The sequence below is a fragment of the Syngnathoides biaculeatus genome, chromosome 1 (genome assembly GCF_019802595.1).
Source record: "Syngnathoides biaculeatus isolate LvHL_M chromosome 1, ASM1980259v1, whole genome shotgun sequence".
NCBI lineage: Eukaryota > Metazoa > Chordata > Actinopteri > Syngnathiformes > Syngnathidae > Syngnathoides > Syngnathoides biaculeatus.
The window spans coordinates 3902524-3924203 of NC_084640.1; the positions used below are offsets into that span (position 1 = coordinate 3902524).

Sequence of the window (21680 nt, forward strand, 5' to 3'; positions counted from 1 at the left end):
AATAGCATTTTTGAAATGGCAAAGGTGTTGGTCGATCCGTTTCATAGTTCTTTTTTTTATTCCAGTACCAGAAGTGGTCCCCATGACATGACTGTGGAAACAGATCATGTAAACATACATATACATTTGTTTTCAGCGCAGAAACATGAAATGTTTGCAATTTTCATTTTGTTCAAATGCTAATTTTAATAAAGTTGGCTTAAAATCAGAACACATTCTACCTGTCATGTGTGTGGGTGGTTAAGAAAGATAGGTGTGTGTGTATGTGTGTGCCGGCGTGAATATTTAACCAGGAATCCTATGGGAAAATGTGTTCATCAACACTAAAACGTCTCCCTGCCCTTGATGGTGCGATAGGGATGTATGTTACCATGGAGACAAGCCCCGTAATGGTTACCAAGGCAATATGAGAGTGAGGCACTGATGCAGCAGTGGTTTCCAAGGAGAGAAGAGAGGAGACTGTGAGCAAACACACTGAAGTGAGACAGAGGAGCAGCAAAGATATTAGAAAGGTTAGACAGACACAAACGGCAATTAGAAAAACAACAGATCGTACAGAGGGAGCGTGATAAAAACAAACACGTACATGTTAGATACTAAACCGAAATTTTTGGTATTTTAGGTAAAGAAATCCCACAATGGTCAATGAAATAACTTGAGTAAAAACTTGGTCAAAAAAATTCTGACTGTGATTAATTAGCAATTTGTGGCAGTTGTAGAGTGTTGCCCTCCCAGCTCTGAGGACCGGGGTTCAAATCCCGGCCTCCTAAAGCTTCGAGTTTGGATGTTCTCCATGTGCCTGCGTGGGTTTTCTTCGGCCACTCCGGTTTCCTCTCACATCCCAAAAACATGCATTGTTTGGAGACTCTATATTGCTCCTATGTGTGATTGTGAGTACAACTGTTTTCTGTCTCCTTGTGCCCTTTAATTGGCTGGCAACCAATGTAGGATGTACCTTGCCTCCTGCCGATGACGGCTGGGTTTGGCTACAGCACTCCCGTGACCCTTGTCAGGATATAGTAGCTTAGAAAATGGATGGATGTAATCAATGAAAATTAGGCAATTCCTTTGAATTGCGAATGGGAAATAAATGAAACTGAACTAGACAGTTATTTAGTTATATAACCTTATGTGACAGTCCCTGCAATCACGCAATTTCTTTAACTCTAAATGCGACTTCTCTACCTATTGCCAGGCCGTTTAGTCCAGTCCTTGCGATCAAATGGGTTCCAGCTGTCTTAGATCTGAACGTCGCCTTCTGTCAACTGCATGGTTCTGGTAATTCTACTTTTCAGTCATTGTTGGGTGTATTCAGATGGATAGGAAGATTGGAAGAATTCTAACGCTGGGGAACACCGACATTGCCCCAGAATGTTTTTCTTTTACCCTGCATCAATTGACTATACCCTGTGCTGAATGGTAACAAAGCAACCCCAAAACAAAAAAGCCTCTTCCATTTAATAGGTATGCATCATTTTTGCGTCTGTCTTTTCAGTGGTGACTGGCAAATTTGTTTCTTTAATGGAAGCTTACCATGAAGTGTAGAAAGGAAGGATATACATGAGTACAGACCAAGCACCAATGTACACGTACTAAACATCTTAAGTGAAGATCGGGTCATAATTTGATTGACATTTTAAAATCATCCATCCATCTTCTGAGCCGCTCATCCTCATGAGGGTCGCAGGAGGTCTGGAGCCAATCCCAGCTGTCATCGGCCAGGAGGCAGGGTACACCCTGAACTGGTTGCCATACAATCGCAGGGCACATGGAGACAGACAATAGTATACTCACAATCACACCTAGGGGCAATTTAGAGTGTCCGATTAATGCATGTTTTTGGGATGTGGGAGGAAACTGGAGTGCCCGGAGAAAAGCCACACAGTCACGGGGAGAATACACAAACTCCACACAAGCGGGGGCGGGATTTGAACCCCAGTCCTCAGAACTCTGATGCCAATACTCTACAGCTGCAGCGCCACCTTCAAACCAAGTTGATTTAATATCTAAAACAACCGCAGCTCAACATGCATCAACAAAATGATGTATCTTAAAATAAAAATGAAACATACAAAAACAAACAGTGAAGAAAATAAGTATTTGAACACCCTGCTATATTGCAAGTTCTCCCACTTAGAAATCATGGAGGAGTCTGAAATTTTCATCGTCGGTGTATTATCTGAAAAGAAAAATCCAGAAACCACAATGTATGATTTTTTAACAAATTGTGTGTTACAGCTGAAAATAAGTATTTGAGCACCTGAGAAGAACTGCGTTAATATTTGGTATAGTAGCCTTTGTTTGCAATTACAGAGGTCAAACGTTTCCTGTAGTTGTTCACCAGGTTTACACACACTGCAGGAGGGATTTTGTCTTACTCCACCACACAGATCTTCTCTAGATCACACAGGTTTCTGGGCTGTCGCTGAGAAACACGGAGTTTCAGCTCCCTCCAAAGAGTTTCTATTGGGTTTAGGTCTGGAGACTGCGTAGGCCACGCCAGAACCTTGATATGCTTCTTACGGAGCCAGTCCTCGGTTTTCTTGGCTGTGTGCTTCGGGTCATTGTCATGTTGAAAGACCCAGCCACGATCCATCTTCAATGCTCTGACTGAGGGAAAGAGGTTGTTCCCCAAAATCTCACAATACATGGCAGCGGTCATCCTCTCCTTAATACAGTGCTTCGTCCTGTCCCATGTGCATAAAAACTCCCCCAAGGAATGATGCTACCACACCCATGCTTCACAGAAGGGATGGTGTTCTTGGTATGGAACTCATCATTCGTCTTCCTCCAAACACGGTTAGTGGAATTATGACCAAAAAGTTCAATTTTGGTCTCATCTGACAACAAACCTTTCTCCCATGACTTCTCTGTATCATCCAAATGGTCATTGGTAAACTTTAGACGGGCCTTGACATGTACTGGTTTAAGCAGGGGAACCTTCTGTGCCATACATGATTTCAAACCATGACATCTTAGTGTATTACCAACACTCACCTTGGAAACGGTGGTCCCAGCTCTTTTCAGGTCATTGACCAAGTCCTGTCGTGTAGCCCTGGGCTGATTTCTCACCTTTCTAAGGATCATTGAGACCCCACGAGATGATATCTTGCATGAGGCTCCAATCCGATTGAAATTGACCGTCATATTTAGCTTCTTCCATTTTCTAATGATTGCTCAAACTGTGGACCTTTTATCACCAAGCTGCTTGGCAATTTCTCCGTAGCCATTTACAGCCGTGTGGAATTGTACAATTTTGTCCCTGGTGTTTTTGGACAGGTTTTTGGTTTTGGCCTTGTTAAAAGTTTGACTCTTACTGATTGTATGGGATGGACAGGTATCTTTATGCAGCTAACGACCTCACACAGGTGCATCTGATTCTGGATAATACATGGAGTGGAGGTGGACTTTTACAGGCGAACTAACAGGTCTTTGAGGGTCAGAATTTATGTTTATGCTGATAGACAGGGTTTCTAATACTTATTTGCAGCTTTATCACACAAATAAATCGTTAAAAAATCATACATTGTGATTTCTGGATTTTTCTTTTTAGATTATCTCTCTCAAAGTGGACTTGCACCTACGATGAAAATTTCAGACCCCTCCATGATTTTGAAGTGGGAGAACTTGCAATATAGCAGGGTGTTCACGTACTTATTTACTTTGCTCTAGGGCAAATGAACAACAGATTAATAGTACTATTAAAAACTATAAAAACTGAAAGGCCGTGTCTGCATTTAGTCCTCATGCAGTAGCTCTAGAAGTGTTTGGTCAAATGACGTGAGGCAGGATGCAGACAACACTATGCTTCACACTTTGTAGGAGTAGGTTTGGAATAACTTACTCTAAGAAGAGGCCTCACCCTCATCAATCATGTTTTTTGGTCAGCAAGAACAGAGTATGTGAGCCTAATTCTCTTCTGGATGGATGAATACAATTTAATATCTTGTCTGTATAAAGTCTGCAATAACATGATTTTTAGTTTTCTGAAGGTTAGTTGCGTGCACCAATAAACATAAAACGGGCCTATATTTTAATAGTCCTCCTTCTCTTCTGATTAATTTTAGTGCTGTCACCATGATGGCTAACAAAGAGATGGACATCCTTAAAAGCACATCACGGTGACTGGCAGTCACACAGCAAATACTGGGGAATTGGCACTTCGGCTGTCCAAAAGCATCTGCTGACATTCCATCCAGATGGCCTCGGCAGACAGCCTGGAAGGTGCATGACCATACAGTAACTAACGGTCAACAGAAAACTCTCTAGAGGTCAGTGCATCCTCTGGCTTCCCTCAGGTTTATGACAGCATAGTGAGAGGCTACTTGGCTAACCTGTTTCTATAGTGGCTTGATTGCAAAAATGTGTTTTTGGCACACAGCCTGTAATGCAGGCATAGTTAAACGCTGTCCCGCAGACCATATGCACAGCCTGAAGCTCAGTTTAACAGCCAGCATCATAGTCTAAAAATAACAAATACATTATTGAAGTCTTATTGACTTATTTTAACTTTCCCAGTATCTGCTGCAATACGTTTGCTCACCTGTTTTGCTCCAAATCCTATTTGGAAATCAAAGCTGAACTGTTGATTTCATGTTATGTCATGTCATTATCCAAGCCGCTTATCCTCACAAGGGTTGCAGGAAAGCTGGAGCCTATACCAGCTAGCTTCGGGTGAAAGGCATCAAAATAAAACCCAAATATTTTTCATCTACAGAAAAAAAATACTTTTAGAGTGCTGTGTACACTGCGTTCTAAATTGTAAGGGCGATGCATGAATCCGTGGTGACTCAAATTGGGATTCGAGTGGGCGTGGAAAAGCGATCCTCGAATTAGAATTTTTTCACTTCAATCAGAACTGCTTCTTGGAATATCAGCTTACATACTATATTTTCATGATTATCAGGCACACATAAAGGTCTTGAATTTTCTCCAAAATAGACAGGGTGCCTTATAATGTGGGGGCGCCTTACAGTATATATGTGAAACAACGTCCAAAATTTCTAACTGACTGGGAGTATTTCTAGCTGACACGCTAGTTATATAGAGGAAAGCAGACATATGAGAGGACAGCATGCAGACATTACAGGGGGAAGTGTGGACGTGAGAGAGGAAGCTAAAGACCCGCCCCCTCCCAGAAAGTATATAATGCCCGTATGTGTTTTGTGCTAAACAACATCGCTTTGGCTAAGGATCCCCATAAAATGGCATCAAAGAAGAGATAAGCTCGCAAAGCCCAGTTTACACTGCAAGCTATAAGTTACATGGAGAAACATTGGAATCAAGCAGACCTGAGAGGATTCAAGATCAATGAACCTAGGTGATAAAGTTGAGGAAATTGGAAAACGACCTTTGGCAATTCAAAAAGACGAAGCTGAGATTCTGCAGAAACAAGTCGACGTGGCCCGAGTTGGAAGAACAACTCGAGCTATGAATTATTGATCAATGAAAAAACAACCGCCGTGAAAAAACAAGCGCAGCAAATGAACTCAGAGCTTGCTCTTATTCTGGGAGGCTTGACGGAGCAATTTCATTTGCTGGACATCGGTGCAAACAGGTTTTACAAAGTGAAGTTGCAAGCGGCGTGGAAACGATGGATGACAAATCGCGAACACAGCTTTCAAATCAGGTATGTTTCCTTTTCCTGTCATAGTCTCAACATTCAAAGTCCCTACACTCAGTTGTATGCTTTGTGCATTTCTCTTTTTCTTCTGCCAAATAATCTGGTTTCCACGTCTTCTTTGTCTTATACCCACAGTAGCTGAATTTCCACCGACATCCAGCAGGTTAACGGTGCCGGGAGCGGATGTTTTTAACCCGGGTCACGGACGATCCAGTATGGGATTCTTTAGATGAATGCTTATATTTGTTTGGCAATTTTTTAAGGCAGATGCCCTTCCTGACACAACCCTGTGCATTCATCCGGGCTCTGGACCGGCCTACAGTTCGCACTGGCTTGTGCCCGAGAGCAGCATTTGTTCTTGCAGCTGATCTTGAATCCAAATAACTATAGCTCTCTACCATTATTTTAGCAGAGGGAGACATCCGACGAACGAGCCGGAGAAGCTGCATGGATATTCATGGCAACGCCACAACCAAAGCCGGAAAGGATGCCAGCGCGGCCGAATGGAAGGGAGAAAGTTGAGCAGGATTTGACATAGCCTAGTAGACAATGAGAGCTACACAAGTAGTGAGTGATCTAGCTAGAAAGGAGCCTGATTATCCCAGGCAGTGAGTATTCACAGCACCATATGGCAGCAAAGCCAACCGATATTTGGCCATGCGAAGGTAATAGATCTTGGTTAAAGTCAGCCATTTTAAACTAAAAAGAAAAACTGCTCTGGGAGGAGAAGCATCGCCAAAAATGGATAGACATACGTTCTGGTCCAATTTCACATAAAACGTTTCACATGTTGGACCATCACATCTTTGTTCTGAAGAGTGCGAAGAGTTCAATTCTGATTTCGAAGTCATTTGGTGCAGTCAACAGAAATAACAAATTGGGATTAAAAGGGCAAATCGAAGCCCTACAAATTATCATATAGAAGTATTAAGTTATATAAACATTAGCATTTTAGTTCTTCTACAGAAACACTTTCCTAGTTTCCCAGGTAAGAACTACTTAAAGGAAAACAAAGAGATTGTTCGACACCGTTAAGTGAGTTAATTTACAATGAAGGCTATTTTACTTTTATTGCACTTTCATTATTTGCTTAAATATGACCTTATACATTTAATCAACGGATAAAGTGTTGCCCATTTGCTAATCAGACAAGGATGTGCCGGTGGTTGTCCTTGATCTTTGTACTCAGAAAAACCGGCTGGTGCCATCCTCCTATCCCAGGCGTTGCCGTGGAGACGAACGACACCAGATAAGGAGCGGAAAGTTACCATCCCTGCCCAGGACCAGACTGTGGGGGAGCAGCCACTTTCACCATGGACCCATACATATAAAAACCCTGTGTTACTGGGCAGCCCTTGTCTTCTTCTTGGGTCATCTTGTCAGAAGACACACGTCTCGTGTGCGGCAGATACCTAGATAAGACCCGGACGTCTGTACTGCACATTCCTTTGTGATAAATCCATTTGCTGTTAACATTTTCTAATCATTGGTCATATCTTCCTCGACTCGAGAACACACGTAGGGTCCAAACTCACAAATCCCTACAACATGCAGTAGTTTATAGGGAAAGAGTGCTGATTAAAATTGTGAAATTGGCCATAATGGACTTTATGCACACACCACTTACACTTTAAGGAAGGAGTTGCGCGCTAACTTCCAGATGCAAGGCAAATGCATAGAATAGCAAAGACAGAATCCAACTATCATCAAAGTATACCCACATGCTTTTTATGCAAATTTTCCATGAATGATCTTTTACCATAATAATTGCTACAGTTATCCAAGCATCATTGAAGCAATCAAAGTATACTTATCTGATTTAATGAGCCATTCAGAGTTTCAGAGTATGTAGACGCAAAGTACCGCAGACTTACACAACTTTGAAAGAAAACTCTCCTTAACTTTGTTTATAGAGCACTTAGAAAAACAATTACAGCTATAAAAATATTGCTTTATATAAAGACTGAACATTAACAGAAGAGAGCCTTTATTGTCATTGTATTGTGTGGATAAAACAAAATTGAAATATTAAATTAAACATTAAAATAAAAAAAAGCTCATCTTGCTGTTTATTGTCTTATTCAGACACTAAATGTAAAAGTAGAAAAGACATACTGTAACTTTCCAATAAGCAAAAGCATTTTTTATAAAGCCATCGATGAGCCACGAGAACAACTTCAGAGCAATTAACTAAATGTCAGTCATTAGAAGCTACTGCGCCCTCACTAAAACCGAGGACCCATAGAGATTCTACTGCATTGTTACTGGTGGATACTGCATTTAATCACCAAGCCACCGAAATATAGTAGACACACATGACATCACCAAATACAAATATTGCTCACTTCCATGTAAGCAACAAACAAGAACCTGAAAACATTATCATTACATTATTATCAGAAGCTAATCCTGGTAACATTCTTAGCCAATGGAATTGGTAACGACACATCTGTTGTGCTTAGCCTTTTGGCTTTGAAAGCAACCACATTACTGTATACCAGTGTAAGGTTTGGGGTGGGAGTACAGAATGGTTAGCTTATGTACACATTTTTAGAAATATCTTCGTTTTCTGTCTTACTTCAGCTAATCTTCATTCTTCTCTTTTCCAGTGCATGCCTCCATCTTTCTAAATGTTCCTCCACCTGATCCCTGCTTTCACTGCATATCACAATATCACCTGCGAACATCAAGGTCCAAGGGGATTCCAGTCTAACCTCATCTGTCAGCATATTCATTACCACAGCAAACAGTAAGGGGCTCAGAGCTGATCCCTGATGCAGTTCCACATCCACCTAAAATTCTTCTGTCACACCTCATCACTGTTCTGCTGCCCTCATACATGTCCTGTACTATTCTAATATATTTCCCCGCAAGACCAGGCTTCCACATGCAGTACCACAGTTCCTCTCTTGGTAGTCTGTCATAGGCTTTCTCTAGATCCACAAAAACACAATGTAGCTCCTTCTGACCTTCTCTGTACTTTTCCACTAGCATTCTCAAGGCAAATAATGCATCTGTGGTACTCTTGAGGCATGAAACCATATTATTGCTCGCAGATACTTACCTCTGTCCAGGGTCTAGCCTCCACTACTCTTTCCCATAACGTCATTGTGTGGCTCATCAACTTCATTCCTTTATAATTCCCACAAGTCTCAACATCGCCTTTGTTCTTAAAAATGGGAACTAGAACACTTTTCCTCCATTCTTAAGGCATCTTTTCGCCCGGTAGTATTCTGTTGAATAAGTTGGTCAAAAATTCCACAGCCATCTCTCCAAATTGCTTCCATACCTCCACTGGTATGTCATCAGGACCAACTGCCTTTCCATTTTTCATCCTTTGTCATGCCTTTCTGACTTCCCCCTTACTAATCATTGCCACTTCCTGGTCCTTCACACTTGCCTCTTCTACTCTTCCTTCTCTCTCACTTTGTTCATTCGTCAACTTCTCAAAGTATTCTTTCCATCTATTTAGCACACTACTGGCACCAGTCAAAACATTTCCATCTCTGTCTTTAATCACGCTTATCTGTTTCACATCCTTCCCATCTCTATCCCTATGTCTGGCCAACCTGTCGGGATCCTTTTCCCCTTCTTTCATGTTCAATCTGGTGTACATATCGTCATATGTCTCTTGTTTAGCCTTAGCCACCTCTACCTTTGCTCTATGTCGCATCTCAATCTAATTTGCAGAAATATGAAGATAACTAATAATTTATTGGGTTGTTTGAATTCACAGTTTACAGGTGGCACGCTGTCCATAAAGCCAATATTTCTATACAAATTAAGTTGGCTTTGCCCAATTTATAGATAATACACCTGAAGATTTTCAGAATAATAGAAACTACTGCACATTTGGAGTTATTTTGCACCCACTACATACAGCTGAGATTACAGCTGTTTTGTTCACTAAAATGTATAACTATTTTGTAATATTTGGTCAATTTGGGATTTTTTTAAAAATGATTTTGGAAGCAATCAAAATATTTCATATCACTGTAAATCACACTGACTTTTTGGGAAAATTAACCAAAAGTGCCCATGCCTCTTTATTTTGAACACAGTGTACAATCCGTTTGTTTTTCATTCTCCAACTGTCTGCAAGACCGACGTCATTCATGGATTGTTTTTTTGTAATTTTGTTGAGTGGCAATTTCTCAAGTTGCTTATGTGTACTGGAGCAGTATGATTAGGGATCAATAGAATTAAAATCTCTTGCTATTATATTTGTCTAGCATGTCATCAGTATTCAGGCTATAAATGTTCGTGAAGGTCAACATTGTTTGATCAATTTAATTACTATACATGTTCCATCCGAAATATTGTGGTGCAATGGAAGATTTCCCCATTGATTTCTGATTTTAATTATGTATTTTGTCTATATTTCACACTATAATGAAGCCAAAGCATCAAGTAATGTTTTCAACATAGATGTTAACTGTGCATACTTTATCAACCATTATGCATTATTTTGTCTGTTTTCTTTCACAATTACATAATTGCTTGTAAATAACCAAAATTGTCATTAATGTTAAATTTTAAAGTATTTGGTGTTTTACATACAGTAGTGGTCCTGAATGTACCTTTTTTTTTTTTTTTTTTTTTTTTTTAGATGTAAAGGACCAAGAACAAGAATTAAAATATGACTTCCATGGTTCTGCTTTCCAATCACAGATCTGTGACACGGATTCCATACCCTGAATTTGGTGTCAATAATTGTTTTGAAGTCTAATATACGGTGCTTTCTCCACATTTGTTAGAGCAACATATTAAGTGTGTTCAGGGAAGCTGAAATGACAAGCACACACACTCCTTCCATACTGATTAGGAAACACATTTTCATTCCTCAAAGTCAAGGTCATGGGGCCCAATGCCATTCCCTCCCAGATTGCCATTCTCCTGTTATTTTTTGACTGTCAGCGAGCATCTTCTATTTATTGCATCACTTCCACTGCCTTGAACTGCCAAATTCACTGCATGTATAATTAAAAAAATGGAATGGGAAATTTGTTCCGTATAATGTTACTGAACTGTTGCTTTCTCTTTGATATCTGCTGTGATACGTTAGGGATCATTAATGCTAACACAAGATAAAGCCTGACTGATGATGAACATTTACAATCGAATTTGAATGTAGTGTTGTAGACTGACAGAGGGCAATATAAGAGGAAGTATCAAGGATTTAGAGGAAAGGCTAGTAAGAGTGTAGGGTCAGATTAAACAGGAGATTAGAAGGCAGAAAGAGGGTAAGAGACACCGATAAAGAGGGGAAAAAATGGGAGCCAAGGAAGATGAATGTCTCTCACCAATCCATTTGTCATTCCCATACCAGGACAGATTGCCTTTGGTACTGTCGTAGTATCCAATCTTCTTATAGCTTCCTCCTGTGAGAGAAAGCGAGAGTGTTACACTGAGCTTGCCTATAACTGTCTAAATTACATTTAATTTCATACTGCCTGTCAAACTCAATATTTCATTGCTCAGGCTAACTTGATTTTTTCCCCCCAAAACATCATGCCACTTATAAACACAATCACCTATTATTGACCATATAATATTCACAGAGGTCTTGAGGCAGACTCAGAGCTTCGACTCGTGACTCCTGGTCCTCGGCATTTGAATTAATCTGAACAATTTTGTCAGTCACAAATCAGTAAACCATGAAGCTGAAGACATCAGCAAATGTCGACAGGCTAGTTCAAAAAGTATTAAAATATTAACTCTAAACTGGACACCTAAGGATCATCTGATGCGATACAAAACAACACTTCAGCAATTCAGAAGAACACCCTCAGCAATGGGTCTTAAGAACATGTCAGGGGAAATTGAATAGAGTATGCACTAATGCCAGTAAAACAAATTTGAATAACGAGGAGGCTAATCTGTTACTGTATCTCCTGAATCAGATTCAAGTTATTTCTTCAAGTCACTGTCTGCTACTTTTGTGTCTATGAATCACACAAGTCAAAGTAAAGCTCATTTAACTCGCAGAAAGGTAATTTAGCTTGCATAAATTGAAATTTTGATGAGCAAAAGCAATTTAAACTGTTGGCAAGCTCCAAGTAATTTGCATTATGGTGATGATAACCAAGAAGTTATTGTATATGATATTAGACATGGTCAGGGTGTCATCAAAGAAACGTCATTGCTACACTATTTTGTCCTTTTCCTGGTAATAGTAATAATAATAATTAAAACGTGATCGTTTATAACATGATGGTGAATTTAAGTGTGAAGAGTTGTCTGTCGCCATACAGTGCATCATGAAAGTATTCATAGTTACAATTTTTCAAAATTTTATGTTTATGCCATAATCCAAAATGAAATAATTAAAGTTTTGCCTTCAAATTCTGCACACAACACGGTGGGCTGACAGGTAACACAGCAAATGGTTGTGTGGATATGACGGTTAAGAATGTTATTTATCCATATTACAGTAGTTAAGGTTGTATGATGCCACAGGTTGTCTTTGGAATGTCCATCTATCCATTGTCGAACACTCTTATCCTCACAAGGGTCACGAGAGAGCTGGAGCCTATCCCAGCTAGCTTTGGGTGAAAGGCGGACTACACTCTGAACTGGTTGCCAGTAGGTCAAAGGGCAGATATCGACACCATCATTGAGCAGGAATCGATCCCATTCTACCTGCACCAAAATCAGGTGTGTGTACCACTACATTAGAATCAGCTGTATTCGCCATCTGTCTTTGGAATGGATTATTTCAATTTTCATGAATTCATATAGAAGAAAAGAAACTATCAAAAATCCCTTTCCCAGAAATAATTTTCCTGCTTGATTCTCCGTATAATAGCCATCACCGTGATTCTTAATTGCTAGTATGAACCAGATAAATAAAATGTCCGTCCATCCATCCATTCATTTTCTTAGCTGCTTATCCTCACAAGGGTCACGGGAGTGCTGGAGCCCATCCAAGCTGTCAATGAACAGGAGGCAGGGTACACCCTGAACTGGTTGCCAGCCAATTGCAGGCCACATCAAGAAAAAAAGCAACATTCACAACCACACCTCGGGTTAATTTAGAGTGTCCAATTAATGTTGCATGTTTTCTGGGAGGTGGGAGGAAACCAGAGTGCCCAGAGAAATCCCACGTAGGCATGGGGAGAACATGTATACTCCGCACAGGCGTGTCAGGCATTGAACCCAGGACATCAGAACTGTGAGGCCAACGCTTTAATACGTACTAATATAGATTGGATCACCAGATGTGAAGGTGTGTCTCAACAATGGCGCAAGGTAGAAAATAGTAGGTTCACTGATCAAGAATTTAATGACTTAATTGCAAGAGGGAAAAAAATGTTTGAATGTCTGCTCGTTTTGTTTTGCATTGATCGGGGTTGGTGGCCAGGATGTTGAGCGTCCAAAAGGTTTTGATTGTCCGTTGCAGACGGAGTTTGTTTTTTGTGTGGCAGCCCCAAACCAGACTGTGATGGTGGTACACAGTACTGATTGGATGACTGCTGTGGAGAACTGTCTCACCAGCTCTTGTGACAGGCTGTGCTTCCTTAGAAGCCTGCAAGAAGTACATCCTTTGCTGGGCTTTTTTGAGGATGAAGTTGATGTTCGTCTCCCACTCCAGGTCCTGTGAGACTGTAACTCCCAAGGACTTAAAGGTCTCGACAGTTGACACAAGACAGTTGGACAGCATCAGGGGCAGCTCTGTTGAAGGATGCCTCCTGAAGTGCTCAATCATTTCTACAGTCTTTAGAATATTCAACGGCAGGTTGTGTTGGCCACACCAAAGCTCCAGTTTCTTCACTTCCTGTCGGTACACAGACTCGTCGCCCTCTTTGATGAGGCCGTTGACTGTGGTGTCATCTGCAAACTTCAGGAGTTTGACTGCTGGGTGCCTCATGGTGCAGTCATTTGTGTAGAGGGAGAAGACCAGAGGGGGGAGGGCACAACTTTGGGGTTCCCCGGTGCTGATTTTGCGGTGGATGAGGTGGTGTCGTGAGTTGAGGAGGACACATAACAGCAGAGGAGACACAGATGCCAGGCCACAAGCCCATGAATGACAGACTAAGTCTTGCGCTGTGTGCTATTGCAAGTGGTGACTGCAAAATCAAACTGCTGCTCAGATATTATTTGGAAAATCCCAGACCGTTCAAAAACATTTTCTAAAAAAAAAAAAAAAAAAAAAAAGACGAGAGGTTATTCCCCCATGACTCGCCCTACAGTATCAAACCCTACACCGTGACAGGTACCTTTGATCGACAGATTAATATTTCCTAGTAGTCCCCCAAAAATGAGAAAACTTAAAAGGGGATCATCCTTTATCAGCGGTTATTCTGAAATTGTGGGGCTGTCCCTGCACCTACAGTATGATAGGCGGATTCAGTTCCTTTTTTTTAAAACCCCTCCTAAAACATACCTCTGTCTCTGGCTTCTACTTCAGTTTAAGATATTTTATGAATTTAGTTACCGGTACTATTTTTTTAAATTGTTGTTCTTCCTTTGTTGATATTGGTTTTATTTCCTTGAAATTTCATCAAGTTTAAATACATTTGATGTTCCTTGCTGTGTTTTTATTTTCTTCACTTAAATTATGCTCAGTTAAGTGATTTAGTCAACTGCGCAGTGTATACATATTGGGATTGGCTCAATAAATCTTTATTGGCTGTCATTTATATTGGCAGGAAACAAATCTTTTCTTGAAAAAGGTACTCTTGATCCCTAGTCAACTGATATCTCATACCTTTCCTTCCTGTACAAAAGTAGTTGCTCCAAAACTTGACGGTCTACGAAACAAAATTTTGGAGACTTTCACTCAGGATTTTGGGACATGCCATTGTACTCAGGCAGCATAAAAATATTTCAATACAAAATCAAATCAACTCATTCACAGCGTGATAAAGTATTTACCTCTTTCTGAAATTATTTTTTTTGCTACACTTTTAACACATTAGTGTTTAAAATAATCCAACAAATGTAAATATGAAAAATGTAAGTAAATAAATTGCTGTTTTTAAACAGTGATTTGTATATTTATTTATTTTAAAAAGAAAAATAGCTGTTCAAAGTCACCTGGCTCAGTGTGAAAGAGTAATGCCCCCCACCCTTTGTTAAATCATAGGAGGCTTCCTTTTCCGAAGCGTTCAATGGGCTTTAAAGTGGTTTTCTGTAATGTATGAGGAGCGTGATTCTAGATTAACCTGCAACTCTTTGCCCGTTTTCATGTGGCTCTTATGAAGGCAAAACAGCATATCTTATGAAGGCAAAACACCATATCGAAGTTCTGATTTTAATATGTGCACGCCTGCTATTCATGACTTCATTACGGCATTTGCATGCTTTGCTTGAGGTTATTCTGGTAAGACAAGACGTGGTTGAACTGATAGTTTGTCTGTTTGAGAAAGAGCACACAATTTTATTTATTTTTTTAATTACTGGGCTGTCGTGTTACCCGGCATAAGTCCATTTTCGTTGTTATGATGTTGGTTTATGACATTTACAAAAAATATGACTGAGCTAAGGTATGTGTGTGAGTTCATGTGTATGATGTGGCTCTTTGGAGTAACACAGTAAAACGTGGCTTTTGATGGCTGACTGGTTGCCCCCCCCCCGAGTTCTAGACTGCCTTCATGTTCAAAGTACCTTGAGAAAATATCTGCAATATTTTGCATCCAACAAACAAACAGTTGCTACAGTCAAAAGTAGTAAATGAATTGTTTGTCTGAGAAACAGTATTGTAGAGTACAGAAAATGGCATGAAAAAGTCAACAAATGTGAAACTGTGATTTGCTGCATTAAATGATGACCTATCTGACACTATTTTTAAATATTGGAAAGTTGTGTGTCCTACAAATATAAAAATACAAAAATAGGAGACAAGTTCCTTGTGTGTCGTTACATACTTGGCCCTCAAAGCTGATTCTAATAATATACAGGGAGGCTGTAGAGCGTTGGCCTGAGTTCTGATGACAGTGGTTCAAATTTCGGCACCGGCATTGTGGAGTTTGCATGTTCTCCCTGTGCTGTGTGAGTTTTCTCCAGGCACTCCAGTTTCCTCCCATATCCCAAAAACATGCATTCATTAAAGACTCTAAATTTCCCCTAAGTGTGATTGTGAGTGGGACTGTTGTCTGTCTCCATACCCTGCGAATATCTGGCAACCAGTTCAGGGTGCACCCTGCCTCCTGCCCAATGACAGCTGGGATTGTGTCCAGAACTCCTTCGACCCTAATAAGGATAAGCGGCTCAGAAAATGGATGGATGGATAACATGCAGGGGTTTGATGGGGCTGGTAGACAATATTTTCGGTGACAAAGAGCACACGAACTTGTTTGTCCAGCGGTATAAGAATGCACCGCTGTGAGTCGCACAAAGATGAACTTAAAATAAAAAATACTAAATGTTTTGCTGTTTAGACCACAGTCAACTATGTACATTTGCGATTTGGCATTTGCAAATTCCCCTACTTGCTTATTTTTTGGGGGGAACCTCTGTTCAAATTCATCTATTCACTGTTCACTTTCTGCTGAGGCCAAAGTAAAAAAAACTTTCCTTTAGAGCCAATTTGTTGCATCTTGGTGCCATTTATTTGTTCATATTAGACAAGGAGCTTCATTGAGACAAAAGTAGTGCTTTCTCACCATTCTTTGACATATTGGTGACAAAGAACTACATTAAAGTGACTTGATGAGATTCATTCAGGCAAAAGTAGTCCTTTCCGCTATTGTATAGCATCTCTACGTAATTACAAACCTCTTAAGGAGTGCGTACATTATGTTTGCAGTTGTGGATTTGTTGAACACTATCGCTAAACCCTACAAATGGTGGAGGGGACAATGTACTGATAAATACTTTTCTCGGAGATTGGTACATCTGATATCTGTCCATCCACCCGTCCTTCTAACCGCTTCTCCAGGTCGGGTCGTGGGGCAGTAGGTTTAAAAGGGACGCCCAGACTTGGCTTTACACAGCCACTTCATCCAGCTCTTTCGGAGGGATCCCCAAAGTGTTCCCAAGCCAGCCGAAAAACGTCATCTCTCCATTATGTCCTGGGTCCTCTCCGGGGTCTCTTTCAAGTGGTATGTGCCTGGAACACCTCACCAGGGAGGAGTCCGGGAGGTAACAGAATCAAATGCCCCAGCCACCTACTCTGGCTCTTCTCAATGCAGAGGAGGAGCAGCTTGATACAGAGACCCTCCCGGATGACCGAGCTTCTCACCCTAGCTCTACGGGAGAGCACGGACACCCTGCGGAAGAAGCAAATTTTGGCAGCTTGTATCTGGGATCTTGTTCTTTCGGTCACGACCCACAGCTCGTGACCATATGTGAGGCGAGGAACGAAGATCGACTGGTAAATTGAGAGCTTCGCCTTTTGACTTAACTCCCTATTTACCACAAGGGACTGATAAAAAGTCTGCAGTTGCTTCACCGATCTGTCTATCGATATCCCGCTCCATTGTTCCCTCACTCGTGAACAAGACCCCAAGATACTTAAACTCTCCACTTGGGGCAGGATCTCATCCCCCACCCAGAGAGGGTACGCCACCCTTTTCTGATTGAAGACCATGCTTTCAGGTTTGGAGGTGCTGATTCTCATTCCAGCCACTTCACACGGCTGCAAACTGCTACACTGAGTGTTGGAGATCACAGCTTGATAAAGCCAAAAGAACCAAATCATCTACAAAGAGCAGAGAAGCAATGCTGATGCCACCAAACCAAACACCCTCCCCACCTCAGCTGCACCAAGAAATTCTGTCCATAAAAGTTATGAAAAAAATTGGTGACAAAGGGGAGCCTTGGCAGAATCCACAAAACACATGGAGACCTGTTTGGCAAACTGCCAGCCAGCCTCGAGGAACCTGCCGAGGGTGTTGATCTTGTCCACAGTTCCATGGCCAGGATGAAAACCACATTCCTCCTCCTAAATCTGAGATTTGACTTCCCAACGGATCCAAGTTCACATGTGGACAACCTTTTGCCTAACATGGTGGTCATTATGGACAATACTTGATGAGCACAGAAGTCCAGTAACAGAATACCACTCAGGTCGTGATCTGGAGTGTTTTTCCCAATCACCCCATTCAAGGTCTCACTGTCATTCCCCATGTGGGCATTGATGTCCCTCAGCAGAATAATGGAGTACCCAGAGTGAGCGCTTGCCAGCACTCCTTTTAAGGACTCCAAAAAGGGTGGATACTCTCAACTGTTGTTTGGTCCACAGGCACAAACAACAGTCAGGGTTAGAACTCAAGCGGTGCATAGAGGCACGTGCAACTATTTCCAGTCGGAACTTCTCAACCTCAAGGACCGACTCAGGCTCCATCCCTGCCAAGGAGGTGACATACCAGGTCCCTCGACCTAGTTTCTGTAGCCAGGGATCGGATTGCCAAGGTCCCCGCTTTCGGCTACCCCCCAGCTCATATTGCACCCGACCCCTATGGCCCCTTTCACAGGTGGTGAGCCCAAGTCAAGGGGGATCTGTGTTACCCTTTCAGGCTGTGCCCGGCTGAGCCCCATGTGTGGATCCCCGGACACAGGCCGCTTGCCGTCGAGCCCCACTTCCAGGCCTGGTTCCAGAGGGGGATCCTGGTGACCTTCGTCCAGTAAGGGAAACCTGGATCTATTTCTGTAGACTATCATGGGGGTCTTTTGGCCAGGCTTTGTCTGGTCTCTCAAACAAACTACCAGCTCAACCAGTTCTCGTCTTGTGTGTCACAACTCTCATCTAATGCAACACTAAAATACTCATGATTGGAGGTTTGAGTGTAACTGTGAATCAGTAGCCGTCCTAATGTCCAATATTCTCCATTCAAAAATGTGGCGGGGCAGTTTAAGGTCTGATACCAATTGTTGAAATATTTTGTTTTCAGGACACAAGATTTCAGTGATGTCACAGAGGCATTTTTAAAAATAAATTCCCCTTCATTGTATGGGTTACTGGCCCTTGCAATGTTCCAACCCAGTTGACACAATCCTAGTCTCTGGGTGTTTGATTATTAAAACAAAAGTGCATCTGCTTTTCTGTCTTAAGTTTTAAAATGACAAACTTGTGACTGCAAAGTTCAGTCCCTTTTGGAAATTCCAAGTGGATGTTAGCGTGGATTGAGCTTCAGTGACGATTTGAGGCTGTGAAATGCGCAATAGACGTCTGACACTAAAGGCACAGTGGCTAGCCGTTGCTCTCAACAAAAAATACAAGCTCTCCTGTTCCGATAAAAATGTCCAGTGTTCAACTACATATTTTCATTTAACTCTGCATTATTGTCTTCCATTTTGAAAGTAAAATTGACAAAGTATTTTCTCGAAAGATCACAATGCAACAGGGAAACTTTGAGTTATTTTCGTCCAATCCAATAAAACTACTCTTCCCAAGTCGCTGCTGCGCTTTTTTCCTTCTCACCGTCCCTCTGCACACACCTCCTGACCCTTCTCACTCACAAAGACACACACTGATCTTGTTTTCCCAATACCCATAACAGCCGTAATAAACTCAATCAAAGCGAGCACACAAATACTTTTATAAACGCATGTAAAATTCCTGTAATGAACTCAATCAAAGTGAGCGTGCACCCATATTAAAAAACACAAAACAACTACGATTTCTTGCCTTCATGAGAGCCATACAAAAGGAGTGAAAGAGCCAAGGGTTGGCCACCCCTGTCTGTGACGTACTATCACTTCTCAATACATACATACATCCATTTTCTGAGCTGCTTATCCTTACTAGGGTTGTAGGAGTGCAGGAGCCAATCCCAGCTGTCATCGGGTTGGAGGCAGAATCACATTATAATCAGCATTATAGGCAGTATCCTGAACTGGTTGCCAGCCAATCACAGGGCACATAGAGACAGACAACAATCCACTCACAATCAGACCTAGGGGCAATTTAGAGTCTGCAATTAATGAGTGTTTTTGGGATGTGGAATGAAACTGGAATGCCCAGAGAAAACCCAAGCAGGCACGGGGAAAACATACAAACTCCACACAGGCAGGGCCGGGATTTGAACCCCGGTCCTCAGAACTGTGAGGCTAACGCTCTACAGCTGTTCCACCATGCCCTTCTCAATACATATTTATAATAAATCATACAGCGTTCCCCAAATCCTCTATTTCCATTTTCACCCCTCCGACATCCACCCAAATGAGTGGTCATTTGTGAAATTGCAACTTCCGAGCTCCTCTCTCCACTGTTTACAGGCGAGCTCCTCATAACAAAGCTTTCATCAAAAAGCGAATTGATTGATAAAGGATTGAGACAGGGGTAAGTCGAAAAGTTTGGGGAGTATTGTCGTCCTCTGAATATGTCACTTAATGGGGAGGTCAACGAACCATGGTGTCATGTCAAAACACTGTCAAACCATCAAAATGTTGATTATTTTCATGTTCCGAAACACATTTGACAAAATTACAGCATAATTGTTATAAAAACATACACACCCATAAAAATACATTGTTGGACAGTCGTAGTAACTATTAGCCAGTGCAATTGAGTCATTTTAGTCAGAACTACTTCCCCAAAGGCAGTATTTTGAGATCAAATACTGCCTCAGAAAAATATTAATAGTCAAACTAAAATAATCAAGGAAAGACAGAAACAGAAGATTATTTCATTTTAAATTCTGGTCCGATTGCGATCCAGCTGGTGTTGGGCCATTTGCATACAGTATGTCACTATCAAGAAGCCAGAAGACCTCCTCAGAGGATACATCCGGGCTCCCTGGATTTAAGATGGAATTTCAGATTCAGGAGGAGCAATGTGATTTTCGTTCTGGCTGTGGAAGAGTGGACCAGCTCTACACCCTGAGCAGGATCCCCGATTGTGCATGGGAGTTCGCTCAACCAGTCTACAGTTGTTTTGTAGACTTGGAGAGGGTGTTCGACCGCATCCCTTGGGGAATCCAATGGGAGGTTCTTTGGGAGTATGGTGTACCAAGCCCCCTGATACAGGGTGTTCAGTCCCTGTACGACGGGTTTCAGAGTTTGGCCCTAATTGCCGGCAATAAGACGGACTTGTTTGCAGTGAGAGGACTGAGGACATGCGAAAGGAGTACATCGAGATGCGACGTAGAGCAAAGGTAGAGGTGCCAAAGGCTAAACAAGAGGCATATGAAGACATGTACACCAGGAAAGGATCTCTACAGGTTGGACAGACAGAGAGATAGAGATGGGAAGGATGTGCAGCAGGTAAGAGTGATTAAGGATATAGATGGAAATGTGTTGACTGGTGCCAGTAGTGTGCTAAATAGATGGAAAGAATGCTTTGAGAAGTTGATGAATGAAGAAAATGAGAGAGAAGGGAGAGTTGAAGAGGCAAGTGTGATGGACCAGGAAGTGGCAATGATTAGTAAGGAGGAAGTCAGAAAGGCACGACAAATGATGAAAAATGGAAAATGCCTGATGACATACCGGTGGAAGTACGGAAGCAATTTGGAGAGATGGCTTTGGAGTTTTTGACCAAATTATTCAACAGAATACTAGCGAGCGAAAAGATGGCTGAAGAATGGAGGAAAAGTGTTATAGTTCCCATTTTTAAAAACAAAGGCGATGTTCAGAGCTGTGGGAATTATAGAGGAATAAAGTTGATGATCCACACAATGAAGTTATGGGAAAGAGTAGTGGAGGCTAGGCTCAGGACAGAAGTAAGTATCTGCGAGCAACACTATGGTTTCATGCCTAGAAAGAGTACCACAGATGCATTATTTGCCTTGAGGATGCTAGTGAAAAAGTTCAGAGAAGGTCGGAAGGAGCTACATTGTGTCGTTGTGGATCTAGAGAAAGCCTATGACAGAGTACCAAGAGAGGAACTGAGGTACTGCATGCGTAAGTCTGGTGTAGCTGTGAATCAGTAGCCGTAGTATGTTAAAATAGTACAGGACATGTAATTAGGGTGGGAATCAAGTGCTGACTTCCATTTAACATGAGTTGAAACTTGAATGTGATGTGATGTGAGCACCCAAATTATGAGGGTGTGCACACCTGTGCAACCACACGATCTCAGTGGTTTATGTTTTCATTTCTCGATTTTTTTCTTTTCTTTTTCAATTTGTTGATTGGTAAAAAACTTTTTAATTCATTATTTTAGGATTTTTTT

General features: G+C 41.5%; 1 protein-coding gene across 15 annotated transcripts in view; it reads right to left on the reverse strand.

Annotated features, from left to right (window-relative positions):
• gabbr1b (gamma-aminobutyric acid (GABA) B receptor, 1b) overlaps positions 1-21680 on the reverse strand; it is a 326457-nt gene that overhangs the window by 75962 nt on the left and 228815 nt on the right. For all 15 annotated transcript variants that reach the window (XR_009796880.1, XM_061833538.1, XM_061833452.1 and 12 more), the window contains one exon: positions 10927-11004. Coding sequence is in view for 14 of the 15 variants with exons in the window: in XM_061833538.1 (XP_061689522.1) it covers positions 10927-11004 (78 nt within the window). In the remaining variant the exon portion in view is untranslated. The remainder of the gene's footprint in view (positions 1-10926; positions 11005-21680) is intronic.